Source organism: Macrotis lagotis, chromosome 1, assembly GCF_037893015.1.
Source record: "Macrotis lagotis isolate mMagLag1 chromosome 1, bilby.v1.9.chrom.fasta, whole genome shotgun sequence".
In the NCBI taxonomy this organism is placed as follows: domain Eukaryota; kingdom Metazoa; phylum Chordata; class Mammalia; order Peramelemorphia; family Peramelidae; genus Macrotis; species Macrotis lagotis.
Genome location: NC_133658.1, coordinates 222,171,597 through 222,198,937, shown reverse-complemented (window position 1 = coordinate 222,198,937; position 27,341 = coordinate 222,171,597). Strand labels below are relative to the sequence as shown.

At 34.6% G+C, this 27,341-nt stretch overlaps 1 protein-coding gene across 1 annotated transcript in view; it reads right to left on the bottom strand.

The window, feature by feature from the left end:
• LTBP1 (latent transforming growth factor beta binding protein 1) overlaps positions 1-27,341 on the bottom strand; it is a 490,138-nt gene that overhangs the window by 177,970 nt on the left and 284,827 nt on the right. Inside the window, exons 8-9 of the mRNA XM_074209684.1 lie at positions 25,654-25,756; positions 7,343-7,414 (exon numbers count right to left, since the gene is read on the bottom strand). Of these exons, the coding sequence (XP_074065785.1) occupies positions 7,343-7,414; positions 25,654-25,756 (175 nt within the window). The remainder of the gene's footprint in view (positions 1-7,342; positions 7,415-25,653; positions 25,757-27,341) is intronic.

Sequence of the window (27,341 nt, the reverse complement as noted above, 5' to 3'; positions counted from 1 at the left end):
CCTCCATTAATGTAGAGCTTTTAATTTTGGAGAGCTGCCTAAGGACACAAGAGAGGTTAAATGATTTGCTGGGTCTCATGATGTTTGTTTGCTTGTTTGTTTGTCCTTCATTGTCAAAGAAGACCATGATATCAGGGAGATAATAACATGACAAGAACATGAATTGTATTTGAATGAGGGATTGCTATGCTGAAACACCAGCCTTATTTTCTCTTCTAGAGTCTAGTGGCCAGATATGGATCAGGATGACTGGAAATGGCCCTAGATGTGAGGCAATCAGGGATAAGTGATTTGTCCAAGGTCACACAGCTAGTAAAGTGTCCAGTGTGTGAGACTAGATTTGAACTCTCATCTTCCTGACTCCTAGGCCACCTAGGTGCCCTGCCTGCCAGGGTCTCATAGCCTGCATATGTCAGAGACAGCACTTGAATCCAGATCACCTTGACTCCAAGAGCAGCTACATTTTTCCCCTATATCACACTGCCTCTCAAAGTAAAGATAAAGGAGGATAGGAGAGATCTAGTCACATTCACAAAAGTGTAAGGAAGGAATCAAAAGATAGGAACAAAAAGTGAAATTTAAAAAAATAGGAAGAGGAAGATTTCCTCTCAGAAGAGACTCCAGGAGATGGATCATAGGGATTGATCTTTGCAAGAAGAGGCATCTCCTCATCCAAGATTAGAGCAAAAGAAGAGAATATTTCCTGATTATAAATACTTTTTAACTTAATAAAGGAGTAAAAGTTCCATTATTTTTTCTAATGAAACAAAATTTTGAAGTCTTTGCTAATGTCCCAATTATTCAAACAATATTCATTCCATATAGGCATTTCTCATTTTATGTTATTGAAAGAAAAAAATGTAGGTAAATCAAATTCATTTGACACACATAGGAGTATTTGCAATCAAAGGATCCAGCAATGAAGCATTTTTTTGTGATGAAATCATACTCTAATAACTTATTCTTTAAGCTACTTCTTTAAACAGGATAATGATTTTCTTCATTTGTAAAATGAGGGAGTCAAAATTGGTAAGTAATCTCTAAGGGCATTAGGAGGACTGCCTTTCTTTGAGAACATGATACTGTAAAATAAAATTCACAATAAAATATTAAAAACATTGCTTTTGGTATTTGATGTAAAAGATCTAATTTGAATAGAACTAAAATTAAATATGTTCTAGACTATGAAAATTTTTAGGTATGCTGTGATCTTTCAAAATAATTTCAAACAATGAGCATTTATTAAGTGTCTACTATATTATGTGGCAAGCACACTATTAAGTACTGGGGATGCAAAGATAGATGCAAAATAAAATAAAAAACAAACACAGACACAGTAAAATCTGCTTTCTAGGAGCAGACATTCTATTGGGCAAGACAACATATATGTTTGCATGTGTGTATATAAACATGTTTATACAGATTACATACAAAGTAAAGAAAGGGTATTAGAGATAAGGTGGGGAAAGACATTGTAAATTGGAAGGATAGAGAAAGATCTCATGCAGAAGGTGGTGCTTAAGGTAGAAGTCAGAAATTCTAATTGGTGGACTTAGAAATAAACCTATTCCAAGCAGAAGGGATATCAAGTACAACTAAGAGAAAAAATGAGATTCAATGAAGTCAGTTTTGTGGAGAAACCTGTATTCACAGCCTTCTTCTGATGGCTACTTTGTACCCAAAGACAAATTAACTTCTCTAAGCTTCAGTTCCTTCATTGATAAAATGGGGGGGGGGGCAATAGCATAGTAGTAAAAATTAAGTAAGATAATGCAGCATAAAGCATTTTATAATCCTCAATAGATTAGAGAAGTTCAGCAATTGCTATTTCTGAATTTGTGATTTCCTTGTAGAAAGTTTGGAAAAACCTGTCTGCTATAAGGAACACACCAACCCCTACCCTTCATTACCTGACTTTATCTCATTTTCTTATTAATTATTAAATGACTATGTTCTGCTAATCTAACATAAATCACTAAAATGATAAATCCTATTGATAATTTATACTATATGCAATATAATAATTATATATAAATTATCTAATCTATATTTATAACCTCAGTCCATACTCTAGGCTATAAAAACTGAAAAAACTTCTCTCACAAACTTTTCCCCAAAAATATCCATTTTCATATATTTGAAAAAATATCAATGTTATTGACTAAATATAAAATTTATTTCAAATAATAGGTAATTCAAAAACATTTAAAATATTTAAACAATGGATGTCATCTGTGAGAAAATTGTCACTTCTGACATAGGTTGCAATTTCCAATTTCTACAGATAGTGAAACTACATTTCAAGAATTCAACCTTCTCAAGTCATCATTTAAAGTTTCTTCTCATGTTCTCTTTCCCCAGTGTACTGGTGAAAGAGAGTACTCAGCTCTCAAAATATCTCTTCAGTCTTTTATACTTAATAATTTTATCCTTAATAATTCAGTCTTCTCAACAAAGAAGTTCTTTTATTTCTTTCTCTATGTGCCTCACATAGTCCTTCTCAAGTCATGACAGTTAACTTTCTCAAGAATGGCAATTAGATTGACTCAAAGATTCTATTTCTTTTTTATAAAAGTATAGTTCCTATGAGAAGGGCTATTGTCTGGGGCAGAATTTCCCTCTATTTTAAAAAAAATATATTTATTTTGAATTTTACAGTATTTCCCCTAATCTTGCTTCCCTCCCCCACCCCCCACAGAAGTGTTCTGTTAGTCTTTACATTGTTTCCATTGTATACATTGATCTAAATTCAGAATTTCCCTCTTATGGATGCTGTTAGGCAGCATATCTGAGCTTTACATTCTTAGAAAACTTCCTGGAACACTGAGAAGATAAGTCAGGGTCATAAAGTTAGAGATAATTTGAACTCAAGAACTGATAATGTCAAGGCTTAGTCCTGTGTGAGTAGTACTCACTCCATACTACTCCAGAGTAGTACTCCATACTACTCTCACATATTGTTTATATAAAACAAAAAACAGGAAGCAATGTTTACATTAAAAAAGGACTCTAACAACATAGCTATTAATTGGATAGCACCTATATATATATATATATATATATACATATATATATTTATATATAGTAAATTCCCCTTTATGTTAAAATATGATTCTATGTAAAAAAAAAAAATCAGACACTATAGTCGATGTTTCAAAAGCACATCAATTTTTATGGAAGGATTTATAACAAATCAGAGAGCTAGCAGGAATAGTAAAAATACTAAATTCTAAAAGAAAGCACAGTTATTACCAAACAATTATTTTTTGTCTCTTTATTAAACATCATTTAATTTTATTTTTACACTAAAACTTATAGAATAATGGAATCATAAATAATACTATAAAAAACAAGAAATAAGATCTTATGTTTGTTGAGATAAATGTCCAAAATTATAGAAGTTCAATAATATTAAGGAATTGGAAGAATGTTTAAAATCTCCACGTTTATGTGTAATAAATCATTTCTTTGAAAAGGTAATTGCAGCATAGCTAGTGGAAAAATACTTCAGGTTTAACATCAATTATCCTAAAGTTACTCAATTTAACTCACACAGATGGCTCTGTTATGTTGTATATGTATATTAGTTTAAAAATTGTTTCAGTTCACTCAGCTCAAAGAAAATAATCAAATTTCAGTTATTAATCACTCCAATGTTAGATGTTTTGCAAAATGATCAAACTCTTGAACATACGAAAAATTCAGAGTAAAACAATAATTAGATATGTATTATAATCACTTCACTTTAGAAGACTAAAGCTTTAAAAAAAAAAGACAGCAATCCAAGAAAATTGGTTTCACATATATAAAAGGGAATGGAATTCTGTTTAGCTTTACAATATGACAAAGCGAATGATTCTAAATCCTTTTGTTCAATAGCCATCTCCACAGATTAAGTTGAATGAAATCATATTTTTATGAGTCAGTATTTTCAGTAGTGTAACTTAGCAGTGTCTTCTTGGAAGCATCATGAACCAGAATTTTCTATGATTGTCTTTGCTCCAAAGTGCATGCCAAAAAAGTAGAACATTACTTTTTTAAATATTCTTGAGAATTTAACTTTAGTCAGGATTGAATGTTACTTACCATTAGTACAACTGATGGAGACAGAACCATTTGACAAGTTAACTACAAAGCAAACTGACCCAAGATTTACTTGGCCTTGGTAACAGATTAAAAAGGGCAGTTCCTCAGGCTATTAAAGTAGAGTCCATTTTTACCTTGATTTTTTTGGATAACTCCCATTTTACTTTTTCAATTCCTACATTGTAATTTATTTAAAGGGGTTAAGCAATTTATTATCAACAATTTTTACTTTCATTTCTTAACCAAATTTGCAAATACCATCAAATAATTTTGATGAGTAGGAATTACAAGATTTTCCAGAATCATACAATTTAAGAGTTGGAAGACTTTTCAGGAATGTAATTTTACATAAGGGAATCTGGGTCTAAAGAAGAGAAGTGAGGTCCCTAGTTAATTATGGGCAGAATTTGGTCTAGCACCTAACAGGACAGATCTTTTGCATTTTCACTATATACTGCATGCCTTCTAATAACTCAATTAACAAAATGTCCTGAATTAAGCTATTGCTAATCCTTCTATACTTTATACATCTACAGTACTAATTCTTCAGTTCAAATCTCTTACCCTTGTAATTTTTTTTTGGTTATGCAAAGGGCTGAAATGAATTACTGCTAATATTTGGATTTTAGTTGAATATTTTCAATGCTTGACCTCCTAAATCAAGCATTCTTAATCTAGGATATGTAAACATTTAAAAACTATTTTGATAATTTTATTTCAATATAATTGGTTATCTTTGTAATCCTATATATTTTATTTTGTGCACTTAAAAATATTTTTCTAAGAGGTTCACAGTTTCACCAGACTGCAAAGGAGTCCATGACAGAAAGAAGATAAAGAACCCCTAACATAAACTATATTTTAAAACAGGTTCCTTTATTTTACACTATCCCTAAACCAATGAGATCACTTTAAGTTTCAACACTAGATAGAAATACAAGAAATAAAAGAAAAGAGATATTAAAGGAAAACTGTCATTTTTGACCACCAAATTTCCAAACTACAGTGGCACAAACATACCAACAAAACTAAATCATTTCTTTTTATTATCTGCACTGCTAATTTTACAAAAAAGAAATTTCTACATGCTAAAATATGGAGGAAATATGGGAATAAAATGTGGTAACTTTTCATTTGCCACCAGCTTCTTTACTTGGTTTCAACTCAACATAATTCTCCTTCCTATATAGGAAAAGCTCATCAGCAGAAATGTCATCATCATGGAGAGTGCTTCAACTTTTTTTTTTTTGCAAGGCAGTGGGGTTAAGTGACTTGCCTGTCTGAGGCTGAATTTGAACTCAGGTCCTCCTGACTCCAAGGCTGATATTCTAACCACTGGGCCACCTAGTTGCCCCAAATACTTTAACTTTAATAATCAACACTTCATTAGCACTTCCAGTTGCCCTTCTCTTTGGGACAGGGCAGACCAGGTTGGTTACACAGCCAAACAAATCACCTTTAGATTATCTAGATTTCAGTTTTTCTCTGTCATTGGTTACTTCTGTTAGTACAGATAAGCAAGATCTAATATTTGATAAGGTACCCTTTCATTCAAAATAAGAACAAAATAGGATCAGTCCTTTCTTTCTATGCCTGATAAACATCAAATTATGTATACTAAGCCTCAATATCATTTGCAGTTATGGGTAATCAGTAAAAGCTATGGTCCCAAGATAAAGCAACTGTATACACTCTATGGCTCTTAACAGTTGTCTGTTCACAAACATATTGTCAGAGTTCTTTAAGCATACATTACTATTCATTATCCTTGGGCTTTGATGAATTGGAGAGAGAGAGAGATAGCCATCCCCTTTTGGATCAGAAGGCTTGTATTCTGCCCTTCGCAACTGTGCCAAATACTCCAGTAAACTAGAGTTCATTGTAAGAATGGGGAACTGTAAAATCATCTGTTCTGCAAAATAATATTAGCTACATATATATGCACTAGCCAACCACAGAGTTATCAGAAGTCTATATTTAGGATGCCTGAGGCCCTATTTGTGGCAGCTGATTATTCCTATCATAGGGTACTCACCCTGAACCTTCTATGACCCTATTTCTCAATTATATGAATACATATTCACTCACCTTTTATGCAGCCCTGTATTCTGACAGGCAAGAACTGCCTAAACTCTAAATCAAGTTTTAAGCAATGTGATTTTTTTAAAGGTATGCTTCTACTAAGCATTACAATCAGAGGTAGAAAGGGAAAATCTACAAATGTCCCTTGATCTAGGGGTAAATCATAATAATGATTGCTAATATTTATACAGAGCTTAACCATGGTTAAAGCTTCTGTGACAGTAGTTGGGAAGACACATCATTAACTTTTTTGAGCCTTAGTTTCTTTATATAGAACCTGAGAGTGGCAGAGAAGCACAAGAATACCTTTTAAGTCCCTTTTAGTTCTAAGTGTATAAGATTCTATTCAGAGTAACTTGGAAGGATCTGTAAAGATCTTCAACTCTAGCCATTTCATTACTCAGAGGAGGAAAATGAGATCCAGAAAGGTCTGGCTTCCCCAGGGTCATAGGCAAAGCATGCCTATGTTCTAGTGTGTTCTGTGATTTGGCCACATCTCTTTCTGATATTTTATAAACCAGAAAACCAAATAAAGAAACAATCCTATTTAATACAAAAGACAACTTAGACAATTTTGGCACTGTCACAGACCCTCATGTTTTCCTAGAAAAATGGTAGTGCCAAAAGGAAAAGAAAAAGGAAGGAAAAAGAAAGGAAGGTGAAAGAAGCCAGAGAGGAGGGAAAAGGAAGGGAGTAAATAAGGGTGGAAGGGGAGAAGAAAAGGAAGAGGGGAAAGAATAAGAGAGTAAAGGAAGGGAAAGGTAGGAAGGAATAGAAAAGGAAAGGGATGGGGGAGGAGAAAGAGGAAAAGGGAGGGGAGAGGAAAGTAGGAGAAGGAAACTGGAGGGAGATGAAAGGAAGTGAGAGGGAAAGGGGAGAAAAGGAATGAAAGGGAATTTAGGGTTGGGTTAGAGTTTAGGGTTAGGGTGAGGGGAATTTAGTTAGGAAAAAGGGGGGAAATAATTTAGGATTAGGTTTAGGAAAAGAAGGGATAAGAGGGAAATAAGGAGGAAAGAAGAGTGAAGGGGAAGGAGGAGGAGAAATAAACAGGAAGGGAGAGGAGACAGGAAGGAAGAGTAAAGACAGATGTTTCCTAGGATTTCTGGGTTCCAATATGGCACAATGCACCAATTACTATTCAATTCACTAGATGCTTATTCACAACAAATTTTACCTTGACAAAAGGTGGCATTTACTTTCTTGTAACCTTGAGGACATTCCATCATTTGGCTATATCCGTGGTAAGCTAAAAGGGGGAAAAAATAATTGAAAATTGGTTAACACTTTGTAATATTCTTTAAACACTCTACCTGATACTTTACTTATTTTACTAATAAAAACACATTTTATAAAATGTTTTGCCTACTTCCCCTTACTTGATTTTCACTGCAGCCCTCTATCAAGTAAATATATAGGTATTACCCCCCTTTCCCCCCAGAAGGAAATCAAAGCTCTGGTCTGGGCCTCCTTTAGGCCTAGTTGACCGGGGCCAAGCCCATCACCAGGGCTGGATTCCAGAAACGGGATCCCCTCCCACCCCTTCTTCCCCTTCACACTACCTGCTCCCTTTGAAAAAGAGCTCAATCCTTAAAGACTACCCTTAAGAAATGTTGATACTGAGACTCTCACCTAGTCTGTGTATTTACAGGTCAGCCTTACTTGCTGAAAGCAGTGGAGCCTGTTTATCAGACCTTTTTAGGTCTGAGGGCTGAATGAGCCAACCCAGACCTGCAAGACCTTCAGGACCTTCAAGCAAAGTCCTTAATCTCTCAGTGATCCAGGAAAGTCTCCCAGAAGCTAAAATGTAAAACAACTGTTTCTCAGATGGGGGGCAGGGGTGGGGGTAGATGGGAAATCCTACCCCCAGAACTCCGGGTCTAAACCAATGAAATCCCTGCTGGGGGGAGGGGATAGGAAAACTCCTGCTATGAGAGTAAAAAACAAATTATTTTTTTAAGAGAATCTATTATATTAATTTGAGTTTGATGGCATTCAGAATTTGAGAGATCAAATGTGTGGACAGTTTTCCCTAACATATCTTTGACCTTTTTGCATGTGTAACTATATGGTTTTTTTTTTCACATTGCACAGGACTCACATACCCTAAGAAATTTAAGTAAATGTATTTTATTATTCAACCCTAAAATTTTTTTTGTCAAGGAAAAAAAAAGTTTTCTGATAATGAAATAATTTCTCTCTCTACCCCAAAATCATTTCCATTTCAAAATCTGGATTTTCATACACTATGAGATCTCAGTCATCCAGTTACTAAGAAACTGAATTATGTTTTCAAACATGGAAGTCAAAGAAAGAAGTTAGGAGGAACTTAGTTAAAATAGCTACTGAAATTGGTATACTCATAGATCAGCACACTCACAAATACAACACTAAAAGTTAATCCCAAAAGGCATTTCAGAAGAGTGGGGAAGGCACAAAGGGAAAAGGGTAGTACTAAGAGGGAAGAAAGGGAAAACAATAGTTTAAAAAAAAGGAAAGTGGTAAGATATGGAAATCATTGATAGTAGAAACAGACAAAAAAGTAAATCACAGTTAACATGAAAAATCAGTTATCCAGAACATTCTATTCCCATACCAATGGTTAATCAAATTTTAATTTCATAAATAAATGCCTGGACTCTCATAAAACTATCAGATTCAAGCTGAAAAGAACCTGAGAAATCATCTATTACAAGATTTCTTGGCTTTATGAAACTTACATGAGCACTAGGATTATTACAACAGAAAAGAGCACAAATGTGGAACCCAAAAAATTCGTAATCCCTACAGAAGTTTACTTATTTATAACAGCAGGACTAAGGGAGGAAGACATCTCCACATGACTTGGGAGGTGGAAAAATGACAAAATCCTTCTTGAAAGGGAGGAGCAAGGCAATGGGAAAAAACTGCATTTTTTCCCCTTGGGAACTGCTAGACTATGAAGATAGGGTGACAATCTACAAGGTCCCAGTTGTACAAGGATCCCAGCCTAGTACAGACTGATTGGCACCTATCTCAATCCCAGACACAAACAGGGAAACCAGTTTGGAATAAAAACAATACTTTATGTCAACTGGGGGACTTTATCCTTGACATATTCTAGGTCCAATGTTTTAGGAAAATATGGCAATTCAAAAAAAGACAACTCAAAATTCAGGGAATTCCTTATTCCTTATCATTTTAAAGCCAAGAAAATCTAGACCAGAGAAGTGAAGCAATTTGCCCAATTTCCCAATCTAAAAGTGGCAGAGTCAAGATTCAAACCACAGCCTCGATTGATAGAGCCAGCATTCTCTCTGTTGTTCTACAAGAGCATTTTTTCCGTTGTCCATGATGAACTGGACAACAGAATATAATAGACATGTATGAAATACTTGCTTTGTGCTGGGCTCTATGTTATGTGACAGAGATTGAAAAACAAAAATGAAAAAGGCTCTGCCATCTGGGAAAATAGCTTCTTTAAGGTCAATAGAGCCTGGTGGGCTTAGGGGAAGGGTGATCTTGGAAGAGATTTTTATTCTGTTCACCCACAGAGCATATATAAACTACTTGGTGGCTTTCTTTCTAGGGACAGGTAGGTGGCACAATGAATCTGGCCTCAAACACTTGCTATGATGTGATACTGGGCAATTTACTCAACCTGTTTGCTTCAGTTTTCTTGTCAGTAAAATGAACTGAAGAAGGGAATGGCAAACTACCTCAACATCTATGTGACCCCAAATTGGGTCACAAAGAATTGGTTGTGTCTGAACAACAACTGAACTACTACTTTTTCTTTCTCTTAATGTTCCTCTTCCCCCACCCTTCCTATCATTATTCTAGAAAAGCAAGATGGAGATGAAAGGAGGAAAAGAGGAGAAAAAAATGAATGTTGGTGGGAAATAATCACCAACAGAATTTTGTCAGTCCTGATTATCATTATGATATAAATTCTGAAGGCAAGTACTAGTTTTCATATTTGATTCTGAACTGTGTCCTACATAAACTTAACCAATGCTTGATTGATTTGTTGCTGTTGTTGTTTTATTCGGTATTTTATTTTCTCTGGTTACATGAAAAAAAAATTTTGAGCATTCATTTTTAAAATTTTGAGCTACCAGATTAAATCTCTCCCTTCTTCCTGTCCTAGTCATATCTCATTGAGAAAGCAAGCAATTTGATATAGGTTATAAAATGGGTAGTCATGCAAAACACTTCTTTGTTAATTATGTTGCAAAAGAAAACATAGATCCTTCCCCCCCATAAAAAAGAAACCTCAAGAAAAATAAAATTAAAAAAGTATGCTTCAATCTGTCTTCAGAAATCATCAGCTCATTCTTTATCATAATACCTTCAAGGTTGTCTTGAATAACAGTATTGCTAAGAAAAGATAAGTTTTCCACATCTGATCATCCTACAATATTACTGTTACTTTGTACATAGTGCATTTCAGTTTCATTTTGCATCAGCTCTTGTAAGTCTTGCCAGGTTTTTCTAAGAGCAACCTGCTCATCATTTCTTACAGTACACTAGTATTCCATCATGATCACATAACACAATTTGTTGAGCCATTCTCTAATTGATATGTAATCCCTTCAATTTCCAATTCCTTGCCACCAGAAAATCTAAATATCCTTGTACATGTCTTTTTCCTTTTTGTTTTTCATCTCTTTTGGAATAAAGACCTTCTAGTGGCATTGCTAGGTCAAAGGGTATGCAAGCTTTTGTCGCCCTTTGGGCATAATCCCAAATTGCTCTACAGAATGATTGAATCAGTTTACAGCTTTACTAAAAATATATTCATATCTCATTTTCCTTAACTCCCTTCCAACATTTGGTATTATCCTTTTCTGCCCAACTAGTTAATCTAATAGATATAAAGTATTACCTGAGAATTGTTTTAACCTGCATTTCACCAATAAATAGTAAGAAAATTTTTAAATATGGCTATAGATAGCAATGATAACATCTGAAAATTGCTCATATCTTTTGATAATTTGTCATTTGAGGAATGGCTCTTAATTTTATAAATTTGATTCAGTTTTCTGTGTTTGAGAAAGGAGGTCTTTATCAGAGAAACTTGATTCAAAAATTCATATTCACAGTTATTACTGCTAACTGTATTTCCCCACTATTCTATTTCACCCCCAGTCCCCATTTATTCCATTCTCTGTTTCCTTTCGCCTTGTCCTTCCTCAAAACTATTTTGATTCTGATTAGCTCTTCACCCAATTTGTCCTCCCTTCCATCACATACCCACACTTTTCTTTTATCTACTTCTTCAAATTTTCTAAAGGACAAGATAGATTTCTATATCCAATTGAGTGTGTGTGTTATTCTCTTTTTGGGCCAATTATGAGAAGAGTAAGGTTCTCTCACTCCCCCTCACCTCCCCCATCTTCCACTCCACTGAAAAAACTTTTTCTTGCCTCCTTGATGGGAGAAAATTTCTCCCATTCTATCTCCTCCTTTCCCTTTCTCTCAATATATATCTTTCAACCCTTAATTTTATTTTAATATCATCCCTTCACACTCAACTTATACCAGTGCCCTCTTTCTTCATATATATATATATATATATATATATATATATATACTCATTTTAGCTGTCCTAATAATAAGAAAGCTCATATAGATTATTATAAACAATTCAATATCATTAAGTCCCTTATGATTTCCCTTTCCTATTAATCTTTTTATGCTTCACTTGAGATTCATATTTGAATCTCTGGTCTTTTCATCAAGTTGGAATAGTCATCGTTTCCCCCTCAAAGAATATGCCTAATCTTATTGGTTGGTTGATTCTTATTTGTTATCCAAGGTCTTTTGTCTTTCAGAATATCATATTCCAAGCCCTATGATCCTTTTAATATAGAAACTGCTAAATCTTGGTTTATCCAAACTCTGGCTCCATGATACTTGAATGGTTTCTTTCTGACTGCTTGCAAGATTTTCTCCTTGACCTAGGGGCTCTGAAATTTGCCTATACTATTCCTGGGAGTTTCATTTTGAATCTCTTTCAGATGGTGATCAATGGATTCTTTCAATTTCTACTTTACCCTCTGCTTCTAGAATACTGAGTAACTTTTCTTTGATAATTTCTTTCTTTTAGGTTTTTGCTAAGCAATGGGGTTAAGTGGCTTGCCCAAGGCCACACAGCTAGGTAATTATTAAGTGTCTGAACTCAGATCCTCTTGAATCCAGGGCTGGTGTTCTATACACTGTGCCACCTAGCTGCCCTAGATAATTTCTTGAAATATAAAGGCATTTTTTTTTTATCAGAGCTTTTAGGTAGTCGAATAATTTTTAAATTCTCTTTTCTGAATCTATTTTTCAGGTCAGTTTTTGGCAATGAAATATTTCACATTGTTTTCTAATTTTTCATTCTTTGCTTTACATTGTTGTTTATAGATTTCTCAAAAAGTTATTCAGTTCCATTTGTTTAATTCTAATTTTTAAGGAATTATTTTCTTCAGTGAGTTTTTTGGTACCTCTTCTTCTAAATTTGTCCTAGTCTACTAAGTATTTTTTTTTCCTTCAGTAAATTTTTGTGTCTCCTTTTTCATCTGGCCTAGTCTGGTTTATAAGATGTTATTTTCTTCAGTAATTGTTGTGTCTCCTTTATCAAGCTCTTGACTCACTTTTCATGATTTTTATACGTTACTCTTTTTTTCTCTTTCCAACTTGCCTTTACTTCTCTTACTAGATTTTCAAAGTCCTTTCTGAGCTTTTCCATGGCCTGAGACCAATTCGTATTGGTGGAGGCTTTGGATATAGGAACTTTCACTTTGCTTTTCTTCTTATAATGTATGTTTTGATCTTCTTTCTCACTCTAGTAGCTTTCTATGGTCAGAATTTTATTTGTTTGCTTGTTTTCTCAACCCTATAACTTGATTTTAACTCTTTGTTAAAGTAGGGCTCTGTGTTCAGGGTGGAGGGCTCACTATCTCAAGCTTCTAGATTTTGTGCAACTGTTTGCTAAGATACTTCTTGGGAATTGCAAGTTTTCAATCCTTCCAAGATGGTATGATCTAAGGACAGGTATTTACTGCTCTTAGCCAGTGCTGTGGTCTGTGAGTGACCACAAACACTATTTTCTTCCCTAGAATTGAGGAGGTTCCATCTTTCACTTTCAAATATATATTTTTTTAGGTTTTTGCAAGGCAAACGGGGTTAAGTGGCTTGCCCAAGTCTACACACCTAGGTAATTATTAAGTGTCTGAGACTGGATTTGAACCCAGGAACTCCTGACTCCAGAGCCAGTGCTTTATCCACTGCACCACCTAGCCACCCCTTATTTTCAAATATTTTAAAAGAGTTAAAATCAAGTTAAATTTTCTCAAAAGAAAAAAAAAACACCATGTACTAATGTTGCATATGGTCCTTCTCTATGTAACCAAACAGAATTTTCAAGAGCTACCTAATTGAAAAATTAAAACTTATTATCTAGTTTGACTTCCTAATTTCACAGAGGAGGAAAGTAAGTCTCAGAGAGAAGACATGATCTGTCCAGAGTTAAACAATGAGTGTAAGAACTGGACCCAGAACTCTAGTCTCTTGATACTTGGCCAAGGCTCTTTACTCTAACTATGCTGCCTCATGAAACAAAAACAAAACAGGAAGTACTGAACTGTAGAGGATTAAGCCAAAGTTAAAGTCTGCTATCTTTCAAAAGGCATATGATTTAAAGAGTAATACCAATCCAGGAAAGTTTTCAAAATGACACAAGAAGAATGTGACCCCGAATGTGTTTCTTAGGAATGAATCACCCAAAATATACCAAGTACAGTAAATGTCAAGTTGTTAATAAGGTCATTGCATTCCTAATCCACTCTGTCAGTTCTCAGGATAGGTCAAATGAATTTATTTTTTCAAAGTGAAATGAACCAACATTTGAGTTCATTTAGTAAAGAAAGGAAAGCAGAATCGTAGAGTTGGAAGGGCACTTAACAGCCATCTACCGAAAAATCTATACCTGAAAAAGAATCCCCTTTATGGCAACACTGAGGAATGATCACCTAGCCCTGCTTGAAGAGCTACTTAGAGGCAGCTACTTCCTCCCAAGACAGCATCTTCCATTTCTAATTTTAAACAAGTGTTTTGTTTTGTTTTTTTCCTGACATCTAGCTAAAATTTGCCGCTATGGAAACTTATACCCATTACCCCTGTTTATATCTCCTGGAGCCAAACAAACCCAGCCTAATCCATCTTCTCCCTGAGATACTTGAAAGCAGCTGCTGATTTCACTTCTGAACCTTCTCTCCCACAAACTAAAAAATAGGTTCTAAGCAGCTTTGTGTATTCTTTTCTGTTCAAATCCAACATGGAGATCATAACACAGAAATGATATCAAAGCTATATGAAATAGCTCTGTTAATACCAATGAGTTATGTATCAAGATTGGTTGGAAAGAAGTAATGACTAGGAACCAATAGACAAGAGTACTAATTTTACCACTGAATGAATGAAGCATGTCTTAAGTGCTTAATTAGATGTGAAACATTGTACAAGGCCTGCAGATACAAAAAGAAAAGGCTCTCAAGGAGCTTACATTCACATTCTAAGGAAGGAGACAGCATATATGGAAAATTTGGGCTACAAGTCAGATGGAAAGAGCCAGTGATCCTTAGAGCGAAGCAATAAAACAGGAATCTTCAACCATCTCAATAAAATTTCTCCATCTACAAAAAAGGGAGTTGGCTTAAATAAATAGAGATTAATAAACTGTAATCTGCTGTGAAACTATATATTCCAGATATAAATAACAAAGGTCTAGAACTTGAAAGGAGTGAAGTAGGGAAGGAGCTGGAAGGATTCTCTTTCAGATATCACGACCACACTTCTGTACTCTCAGATTTAAAAGAGGACAAAAAATAGAAGATAAGAGAAGAGGAAGGAAAGAAGAGAATTAGGGAGAAGAGAATTGGGGAGGTACTCTTAAAGCACATACTCAGGTCAGAATTAGTCAATAAAATATGAGTACTTAGCCAGAGGTCCATGAATTAATTTAAAATATTTCTTATGGGGAGGGGGGGTGTGGAGTCAAAATAGTGGCAGGAGAAGAGCCTCTCCTAGGTGCTTTCTTCAAAATATTTCAAAAATCTTAAAATTATGACTCTAAATTTTTGTGAGACAGAACCCACAGAAAGATCCTATGAGGTAATTCTCCAGCCCAAGGTAACTTGGAAAATAGTAGAAAAATGCTGTTCCACAGGGTTAGAGAGGCAGCCCCTCCATATTGAAGAAAACTCAGCCTCCTGAAAACAATCCCAGGGTGCCCAGGAGCCCTGGCTCCCTGCAGCAGAAGCAACTTCCTGACCTGCACCCCAGGGAGCACAAAGCAAAACTTGGAAGATCAGAAGGGGAACCTCTGCCAGAGCAAGCACAAGCCCAGGCCATCAGTTCAGTCTCAGCAGTCAGCATAGTCATCACCCCAGATCCAGGAAACACAGCCTCCAGGCAGTGCAGCCCTGAGTGCTCAGCCCACTGAAGATAAGGGAATGGAGGGAGACTTCCGAGGGTCTGTCCTCTGTCCCTGAAACAGGACTCAGGTTTCTAAACACATTCATACCCTGATCACATTCTAGGCCCTCCACAGAATGGGACACACACCCCCGCCCCTCAGCCCCGTGGCAGAGGGGTGCACTTGTGCACAGTCAGAGCCTCACACACTAAGGTCCCTGTACGGGTGTTCCAATACAACTCAAAAGCTCAGGAAGCACCCCAAAACCAGGCACAGGCTGGAGAAATGAGTAAACAGAGGGGAAAAAAAGGAACCTGACTATTGACAAATACTTTGTCTATGATCCCAAGGAGGATCAAAATACACAATCTGAAGATGAGGAAGGCTAAGCTTCTGTATATGAAGACTAAGAAAAATGGAAGTTGGGCTTAGGTTATGACAGAGCTCAAAAAAAGATTTTTGAAAAGTAAGGGAGATAGAAAAAAATTGGGAAAAGAAATGAGAGAGATGCAGGAAAAACATGAAAATGAAGTCATCAGCTTATTCAAGGAGATTCCAAAAAATGCTGAAGAAAATAACATGTTAAAAATCAGCTTAGATCAAATGGATAAAATGGTTCAAAAAGTTATTGAGGGGAAGAATTGGCCAGATGAAAAAAGAGATAAGAAAGTTCTCTGAGGAAAAAAAATCCTTCAGATGTAGAATGGAGCTAAAGGAAGCTGACGACTTTAAGAGAAATCAAGACATAATACTTCAACACCAAAAGAATGGAAAATTAGAAGAAAATGTGAAACATCTCATTGAAAAAACAATTGATCTGGAAAATAGATTCAGGAAAGATCATTTAAAAATTATTGGGATACCATGATTGGGAAAAGTGCCTTGACCTCATTTTTAAAGAATTCCTACAGGAAAATTGCCTTGCTATACTAGAAGCAGAGGGCAAAAATAGAAATTGAGAGAATCCACTTATCTTCCCCAGAAAGAGATCCAAAAAGAAACAATCCCCAGAAATAAAATAGCCAAGTTCCAGAACTCCTAAGTCAAAAATTTGACCTTCCATGTCAGGACCCAGGTGAAGTATAGAGAGTGGAGGAGAGGGCTAAATTAGGAAGGACTTAATGATGATGAATTGTATGTATTCCTACATGGAAAGATGATACTGATAATACTCATATAAAGCTTCTCATTTAATAGAACAGGAGGAATTTTTATAGATGAAGCACAGGAGAGAGCTGAATTTGAAGATATAATATATTGTAAAAATGGAATCAACGGCTAACAGATTTTTTTTATAACGATCTTTTGCAATGATACGGAAGGGGGAAGGTGAGGGAGAATGCAGGAACCTTCATTCTCATCAGAAATGGCTCAGAGAGGAAACAGCATACACAATAGGGTATAGACATCTAGAGTAAAAAGGAGAGAAGGGGAAGGGGAGGGATGCGAGTGATAGAGGAGAGGGTAGCTTATAAGAGAGGATAGTCAGACATAACACATTTTTTTTTTACTTTTTGCAAGGTGGTGTGATTGGGTAGCCTGTCCAGGACCACAAGGTTGGGTGGTTGCTGGGTCTCTGGGGTGGTATGTGGGCTTGGAGCCCCTGGGCCCCAGGGCCAGTGCTCTATCCACTGCACCACTCAGCTACCCTACAGTACATTTTAGAAGAGGGACAGAATGAAAGGAAGGAGAAAATATAATATATGTTAGTGGGGAGGAATGGATGAATGGAATTACAATCAGCAACAGCAACTGTGGAAAAATATGGAAGTAACTTCTGTGATGGACTTATGACAAAAATGTGATGTACCCAAGACAGAGCTGATGGTATCAGAACACAGACTGAAACACATTTTTTCTCTTTCTTTTACTTTATTTCTCATGAGGGTCTATATTTTTGTGGGAGTGGGGGGTATTATATTTATTCTTGAACAAGAATATTTTAGTGCCTTGTGGGAGGGGGTGGGGGGAGGGAAGCAAAAATAGGGGTAAATTTGTAAAACTCAAAATAAAATCTTTCATCAATTGAAAAAATATTTCTTATAATCCTTTTTGAATGTAATTGGCTTTCTTTATTATTCTATGTATTTTTGTACTTTTAAAAACTATTCTGGGTTTCAGCAGAATGCAAAAGAGTCCGTAACACACACACACACACACACACACACACACACACACACACACAGCCCTCCCCAAGAAAAAGTAATAACAAAACATTCTCTCTCCTTCATCCATACAAAAGAACGTGATTAGCTTATCCCTTCCCAGACACACTGACACATAAAATGCATATATACAAATACAGCATAAGGGTCAAAATTATTATTTTAAGTGGAAAATCTGAGACATTGTAAAGCATCATACATGACTGAAATCCTGAGTTGAAAGAATATAATTCATTCAGGGTTGATAAGGAAGGAAAAAAGAGAACTGTGATGTTTTTTCATCTGCAATATATAATACATTCCTCTAAGAACTAGGAAAGAAATTCTGGGAAGATTAATGGAGTAGGTGCTCTGCACCCCAACAGAGCTCAGAAAATAGTAGTAAGAACAACTTAAGACATGGGGTACCATTCCTCATACCATGAGACAGTTAATGTTCTGCTAAAAATAAACTAAGATAAAAATAAAAGTGCATAAACAACTATTATGGAGATGGAGAAGATCAGAGTAAAGTTAAAAAAAAGCAATTCATACTTCTAAAAGAAAGGTCAAATGGTTACATGCTGAAAAAGAATTCTTGGAAGAACTTAAGAAACTAAAACAAGAAGCGTCAAGGAAAATTTACAATAACAGCAATCCAAGAGAATCAAGAATATTTTTTCATAATTGAAAAGTCAATTAATAGAAAAAAGAGATTCAGAAACTTATGGAAGAAAATACTCCTTGAAAACTAGAGCCGGACTTGGTGTTATAAAACACCAAGAAATAATAAAATAAAAAGTATGAAAAAAATACAAGAGAATGTGAAACATTTCATGAGAAAAATAATTGAGAAAAAATATCAAAATTGTTAAGATTACCTGAATGTTACAATTTAAAAAAAAAGAATCTTGATATAATATTACAAAACATTAAAAGGGAAAAGTGCCCTGAAATTCTAGAATAAGAGGGTAAAGTAGAAATAAAAAAATTTACTGATCACTACTTGAAAGAGATCCCAAGAGAAAAACTTAATAGGACTATAATTAGATAAGTTTCAACCTCGCAGGTTAAAGAGAAAATATTATAAGTAACAGAAAAAAATTTAAATTTCAGAGCTACAATCAGATCTCACAAGACCTAGAAGCTTCTATTTTAAAAGATGGAATGTCTTAGAACATTATATTTCAAAGAGCAAAAGAACCAAGGTTGTAACCAAAAATAACTTGTCCAGCAAAACTGAGTAAAATTCTGGACGACGACAACAACAACAACAAAATGAACATTTAACAAACTGAAAGACATTTAAGTTTTTGTAATTAAAAAAAAAATCAAACCCAGAATTCAAAGGACACTTTGATAATAAGATCCAAGAGAAGCATAAGATAAACAATAAAAATCAATTATAAGGAACTTAATAAGATCAAACTGTTTATTTCTTATATGTGAAAATGTTACCAGTACTCTTAAGACTATCATCATTACTGGTTAGAAAGAAAGACTTGTGTCAAGCTGAATATTATAGGGTGATTTTAAAATATAAAACTTGGATAGGAAGAGGTAAAAAGAAGCAATTATTTTATACAAAAGAAGCCTGAAAGGAAGACCTGATACAGAGGAAACAAGAAAGGGAACCTTACTCTTATTTGAACTGACTTAAATATAGAAAAATATATATCTACAAGGGTATAAAATTCTAAATTTATAAAGAAATAAGAGGATGATGGGACAGGATTAAAGGACTTTTAGAAGAGTGTAAAGATTAAAAATTAGAAGGATGGGAGGAGAGGATAAGGGAGAGATTGTAAATTAAGGTGGATTAAGGAATTATAAGTGCTTGGAAGAAAATTAGATGAGAGGAAGAATAGGTAAATAAAAGAAGGATAAATAGGAAAAGAAGGATGGTGGAAAAAATACAGTAATTCTAACTTTGAATGTGAATGAGATATTATCAACATAAAATGGCAATGGATAGCAGAACAGATTAAAAGTCAGTATCTGACAATATGTCCTTTATAAGAAACAACTAAAATAAGAGATACAAATAGTATAGTTAAATATATAGATAGATATTTAAATAAAGGCCTAGAATAGAATTCTTTATGTTTCATGTAACAAAAAAGCAAGCATAAGAATCATAATCTCAAAGTTAGAGATAAAAGAGATTTAATAAAAGAAATAACCAGGGAAGCAATCTTATATGCCACATTTTATTTAATATTGTTTCAAAAATGCTAGTAATACTAATAAGAGAAGAAAAAAGAAATTGAATGAACCAGAATGGGAAATGAGCTAAAAAAAAACCTCTCTTTTTAAATACAATATCATGATACATTTAGAAAATCCTAAAGATTCAACTGAAAATTGAGCTGAAACAATAATTTTAGAAAAAGTAGGTTATAAAATAAACCCATATAAATCATCAGCATTTTTATATATCACCAACAAAACCCTGTAAGATGAGATAGCACTCCATTTAAAATAACTATATATAGTATAAAATATCTGGGATTATACCTGCAAAACAGATCATGAAATTACATGAACAGAATTATAAAATATTCTTTATACAAATAAAGTCAGATTTAAATAATGGAGAAACATTAATTGTTCATGGGTATAGGCAAAGCTAATCTAGTAAAATGACAATTTCTACCTAATTCAATTATTCAATCCCAATTATGTTACCCAAAAGTTATTTTACTGAGTTGGAAAAATGATAACAAAATTCATTTGGAAGGACAAAAGGTCAAAAGTTTCAAAGAAACCAATTTTAAAAATATTTAAAGGAAGGAGGCTTATCAAAACTATTTGGTACTAGCTAAGAAATAAAAAGGTAGCTCAGTGGAACAGAGTAGCATATGATATACAATAGTAAATGATGATATTAATCTTGTGTGTAACAAATGCAAAGATTTAAGTTGGGGGGGAAGAATCCATTATTTGACTTAAAAAAATAAACTGTTGGAAAAGCTAGGAAACAGTCTAGCAGAAACTGAGTATAGACCAATATCATAAACCATTTTGTCAAAACAATGTAAAAATTCATATATGACCTAGATATAAAGGGAGATATTCCAAGAAGATTAGAGCACAGAACAAATAACCTAGCAAACTAATGGATAGGAGAACAATTTATGAATAAATAGAACAATTTAGAAAGAAATTGAGATCATTGTGAGATGTAAGATGAATAATTTGAATTAAATTAAATTTAAATGATTTCATACAAATAAAATCAATGTGTAACCAAGATTAGAAGGAAAGCAGAAAATTGGGGGGGGCATTTTAAAGACTAGTCTCTCAGATAAGGGTCTCATTTCTCAAATATATAGAGAACTTTATCAAATATATAAAAATACATGTCATTGCCCAACTGATAAATGTTCAAAAGATATGAATAGACAGTCTTCATTAAAGAAATCAAAACTACAGTCAAAGGATTATATGATCTTGAAGAAATGCTCAAAATCATTACTGAATAAAGAAATGCAAATTAAATCAACTATGATAGACCATCTTAAAATTATCAGATTAGCTAAAATGATAGAGGTCCTTCAAATGGGGACTACCTAAACAAGCTGTGATATGATGCTTGTCCTTCATTCTTGAAAAAGACTATGACATCAAGGAGGTGATGCCATGACAAGCATGAGAATTGGATCTGAGTGAGGGGGTGTTGTGATAAGTCACCAGCCTTACTCTCTTCTTCAGAGCCATCTGGGCCCAGTGATAAGATATGAACAACTGAATATGACCCTGGATGCTAAAAATGATTTGCCCAAGGTCACCCAGCCAGTAAGTCAAGTGTCTGAGGCTGAATTTGAACTCATGTCCATCTGACTCTAAGGCCAGTGCCCTATCCACTGCATCACCTATATGATTGTAATGGAGCGTGCCTGTGCTATAAGAAATGATAAATTGGCTGATTTTGAAAAAAACATGTGTGTGTGTGTGTGTGTGTATTTCTGCTTAATGGTAGCCATCTCTAGGATAGGGAGGGAAAGGGGGGGAAATAATAAAAAGTACAGAGCAAGGGAGAAAAAAAGATGTAGTGAACCAAGGAAAGCACCTGAGAAAAAGGAAATAGAGACATGAAAGGAGGAGTTTTCAATACACCTCTCAAAAAGCAAGAAAAAAGAAAAATTTGAATTTAGTTTGTTCAGTATAGTGGTTTTAGCAAGAGAAAATAGGAAATATTAATTACTTAGCTACATAATGTAAAAATCACAATACAAACTATACTGTTAAACAGATCATTGAAGGGCACAGGGATCATTAGAATAAATACATAATAACTCACATTTATATAGTAATTTAGGATCACAAAAGGGCTTTATAAATATCTCATTTTATTCTCACAGCAAACCTAGGAGGTGCTATTATCCCAATTTTATAGATAAGGAAATACATGAAGAGGTAAGGTAATTTTCCCAAGGACACAAAGCTACTAAGCACTAATGCTGTATTTAAATTGAGGTGTTCCTGACTTCAGCTCCAGATCTCCAATTTCTGGACTATCTGCTTTGTTCAAAATTGAATCAAAGATGACTCTCTCTCATTCTAAATTTAATTTCTAGAATTAGTCTAGGACTCAAAAATTTAACTTATTAAATATAACCACAAGATCAGTCTCCTTCCTTAAAAAAGATGTGCTCTATAAACAAAATAAAGCAAATGAGCTTCAAGAAAGATTTCAACAAGAGTTCAAGAGAAACAGAGAATCTTATAAAACAATTCTGAGGTTTAAAGTGCAAATATAGAGGAAGGACAGAAAAATCAATATGAAGTGCCAAGATGGCTCAATTTAGAATCAAATACAGTCCTATATGGAAACTCAGAATATTAGAGAGGGGAAAAAAAGGCCAAAGGAAAAAAAGAAAGGAGGAAGGCAGAAAGAAGGCAAGAAGGCAGGAAAGCAAGAAGAAAGGAGGAAGGCAAGAAGGCAGGAAGGAAAAGGTGGGAGAGAGGGAGGCAGGGGGATGGTGGAGGGAGAGTGGATGATGGGTGGAGGGGAGGAAGGGTAGAAATAAGGAAAACAGAAGTGGGGGTGGGAGGGAAGGAGATAACAACCTAGGTTTGAGTCCTGAGACTGCCACACGTTCACTTTAGGCAAATCAGATAATCTGTCTGGCATTGCACGTTGTTTTTTCCCTCATAAATAGACAATGAGGAGGTTAGAGCCAAGAAAAATGTCATCTTGCTGAGTAACAGAAGAATACAGTAAAGTAAAATATAAAAAAATATTTTTCACGTATAAAAAGAGAAAGTGATAAAGGAGCCAGAGGTGGAATAGCAAAGATCAACAAATTATAATTAAATATCTACTGATATAAAGACATACTACATAATATGTACAGAGCTTTAGGTTAAACCACTGTTGAAAAAAGAAGATGATGAGGCCTTAGATTAGGAATGTCATAGCCTATCATTCTAACAAGAATCTAACAAGAGTAAGAGGAAATAATCACTCTCTAATCCCAGTTACACTCAAATCAATAGGGTCTGATAATATAGCTTAGAGTATCTGAGAGACTAGTTGTGATATTATGATAGAATCACTAGCTATTTTCAAGTCCTTAAAGGCTATAGTTCTGAAAGGAAAAATAAGTTGTTGTTCAGTTGTTTCAGTAGTTTACAAATCTTTGTTGCCCTATTTGAGGTTTCCCTTGGAGAAGATACTGGATAGGTTTGTCTTTTCCTTCCTTAGCTCATTTTAGAGATGAGGAAACTGAGGCAAACCCACTTAGATAACTTGCCTGGAATCACATGGCTAGTAAATATCTGAGGCCAGATTTTAACTCAGGAATATTTGAACTCAGTCTTCCTGGCTTTAGAGCCAGCACTCTAACCACTACACCACCTAACTGGCCCAAAGAAAGACAGTAACACTATCAATTATAAACTCTATTAATTCAAGTCAATACCACTTATTTTGCAACACATTTAGTATTTTTCAACCATGTTATACTTTCCATCAGTAAGATTCCTCTAAAAAATTAATAGCATCAGAACAGAAAAGATAACAAGAATAGACATGAATGTAAACCTAAAGTTCTAAAGTTCCTTCAAATTAAGGGATAACAACCCAGTTGACCACTTTAGAACTTAGAGCATTCATTTATAATTTCAAAAAAGTCATTTAATGCTCTTCTTACAAGGAACATTAATTCAGAACCTCTGAACAAACTATTTTTAATGTAATCCAGAGAGAAAAAACAAAATGATTCAAAAATTATATTTTTGTTTTTAAGAAACTGAAACTATCCATTGCTATTTCAATATGCTAACAAATTGTATGTGAATCCTTCCCAGCTCCCAACTTGGCAAGTCCTACCAGTGATGGTCCTAAAAAACTTCCAAGAATGAGTCTCCATTCACCTCCTTTTGGAATTGAGTATAATTTAGTGGGAAACTTTCAATTTTATTAAAGTATACAATAAATAAATTAATTAATTAACTGACTATTGTGTACAAGGCAATGGGCTATGTGTACAAGTTAAAAAAAGTATACTAAGGATTTGCAAAAAACTAGAGAAAGTAGTAGAGGAAGGGAATGGGAGAAGGCATGGGGTATAGGTGATGAAAGGATTGTGGGAGAAGGGAATGGATGAAAGGAGAGAGAGAAAATAGAATAAATAGGGGTGGAGGGAAATATAGTTAGCAATAGCATGTGTGGGAAAAATGTTGAAACAAATTTTTCTGATAAAGACCTCATTTCTCTAGCATAGAGAACTGAGTCAAATTTATAAAAAAAAAATAATCCATTCCTCAATTGACAAATTTCAGATGCAATCTATTTAAATCAGTTTTTTAAAAAAATGTCCTGGGGAGGCCAGGTGGTGCAGTGGATAGAGCACTGGCTCTGGAGTCAGGAGTACCTGAGTTTAAATCCAGTCTCACACACTTAATAATTACCTAACTGTGTGGCCTTGGGCAAGCCACTTAACCCCATTTGCCTTGCAAAAACCTAAAAAAAAAATGTCCTAACTCACTATTGACAGGAGAAATGCAGGTTGGAACAATTCTGAGGAAGTACCTTATACCTATTAGAATGGTTAAAGGACAGAAAGAAAATGACAAATGTTGGAGGAGATGTAGAAAAAAATGAGACATTAATATACTGTTTGAGGAGATGTGAAAGGATTCAACAATACTGTAAAGCAATTTGGAATTGTGCCCAAAGGAATATAAAACCATGCCTGCCCTTTGACCTAGCAATGCCACTACCAGGTCTATATTCCAAAAGAGAACTATTCAATGCCATTGCCAAACAGGAAGAAAAAGGACCCATGATGTATAAGGATATGTATAGCAGCTCCATTCTGGTGGCACAGAACTGGAAATTGAAGGGATGCCCATCAGGTGGCGAATGGCTCAACAAATTGTGGTATGGGATTAAGATGAAATGCTATTCTGTTATAAGAAAAAATGAACAGGATGCTATCAGTAAAAAAAAACCTGCATGAGCAAATGCAATGGGAAATATACTATGTACAAAGTAACAACAATGTTGTAGGATGATCAGCTGTGATGGCCTTCCTTTTTTCAATTATTGTTGTGACTCAAGAGAATACTGATGGATTTATGATAAAGAATACTATTCATCCCAAAGACAGTAGATGGTGTCTGAATACAGATTGAAACATATTGTTTTTTTCTTTATTTTTCTTGCGGTTTCTGATATGTTTACTTTACACTATGTCTATGTGGTAATGTTTTTCATGACTACACAATTTTAACGTATATCAAATAAATTGCTTGCTCAATGAGAGGGATTAGAGTGGGAGGAAGGGAGAGAATTTAGAATTCAAGGTTTTAAAAGTGAATATTGAAACATGTTTTTACACGTAACTGTAGAAAAATAAAATTTAAACAAATACATAAACTAGAAAAATGTACCTGGCTTCTTGGGACATTTCTGGCATTTATGAAAGCCCCAGGAAGTACCCACAGTGCCACAGCAGTCTTCTTGCTTTGACAGTCCAGGGAGTGCTTTACCACACTGCAATGATTAAGTGTGAAAAAAGAAAGTTAATATTAGTGTAAAAAACACTGAGCTCTAGAATACTGTAGCATTTCAGTCACATAATAAAATAGTTCCCTTGTTATCCACAGAGTTGGAGAAAGGTTTTTGTTTGCCTTAGTTAAGCATCTTTTAAACAAAAAGCCAAAATAGTCTTATGTGTCACTAAAAATGAATATTTCCAAGTAAGTAATCCTTTCATTGGCACTTTTAAGTCAATGACTCAGAAAAATCTGTCATTATTAAAGGTACTTAACAAAACTTTTAAAGTTCTCTGAATAATCCCCCCCTTATTTTTTTTTTTGAAGAAAATGCATAAGTTTAGCAGAGAGTTTCAGATGTCTTTTTTCAACTTAATTTTGGTAATCTTTGTGGCATCCTTAATGCCCTGAAACATGACTCACAAAGTCCTGGCCTCTATGAAGTTCACAATTTTGTTATCGCAGAGGAACATGTGGCAATGAGGCGAAGCTGACTGGGAATAGTCTGATTTTGGATGCCAGCTACGTGGACAAGTCTGACACATATCACAGATATAAACAGGTGAGGGGGAAAATCCAGCTAAATCAACAAGAGCCACGCTGGCACTTTTCATAGCCAGAAAAAGGAAGGTCTATTGTTTGAAAAGTCAGAAAAGTTGCTGAGAATAAAAATAGTGTGCAAATTCAAAGAACTAGTATCAGGATAAATTCTGTTTCCACTTTGCCCTGTTTTGCAAGTCAAAATGTGTTCATGATTTATTACCATTTTTAATCAGTTAAACAGGGGAAACTTTATATCCTCCACTTACAGTCAGCATCATTACATATGCAGATTATTCATTTACTGTGTTATGCAAGTACTGTTTAAGTAAAACTGAAAGAATCAAGACTTTTTATTTGTATTCAAGACTTTAATTACAATTTTCACCTTGGTTTCCTCAAATTTTCAGTTCAAAGGGGTTAAAAAGAAGCTGCTCCTATCTCCTAGAACTCAAAAAAATCAAGGCACGAGTTTTCATTCTACAATTTAGGTTCCTTCATTTTACTGCTTTATTTTTATAGGTTCACAGCCGAAAACAGCATAGACTATGTTCAAATCTATTAAGGGGCAGAGTAGGTACTATCACAATATTGAGGGATTTGATCAAACCTGTATGGCAGAAGAATGGCTTGAAAGTGAATGAATGAAATCATGCTTTTAAATGAGGGAAGAGAAGAGAAATTTACACATGTTATATTAGCTTTCTATTGTGGTTCAGTTGTGTCTGATCCTGTGACCTCAGTTGAGGTTTTCTTGACAAAGATACTAGAATGATTGCTATTCCTTTTTACAGATGAAGCAAAGAAGACCTGCTCATGGTCACAAAGCTAGTAAGTTACTGAAGTCATATTTGAATTCAGGAGGATGAGGCTTCCCGACTCCAGGTCTGGCTGGCACTCCATCTGCTGTGTCACCTAGCTGCCCCAACACAACTTTAAGTTTCCTTAATAGAAGTTTAAAACACAGAAGGTTGTAGCTCTAATTGAGCAATCTATTTCTGTAGTATTGTGTTTAGTTCAGGATGCCACCTTTTAAGACAGAA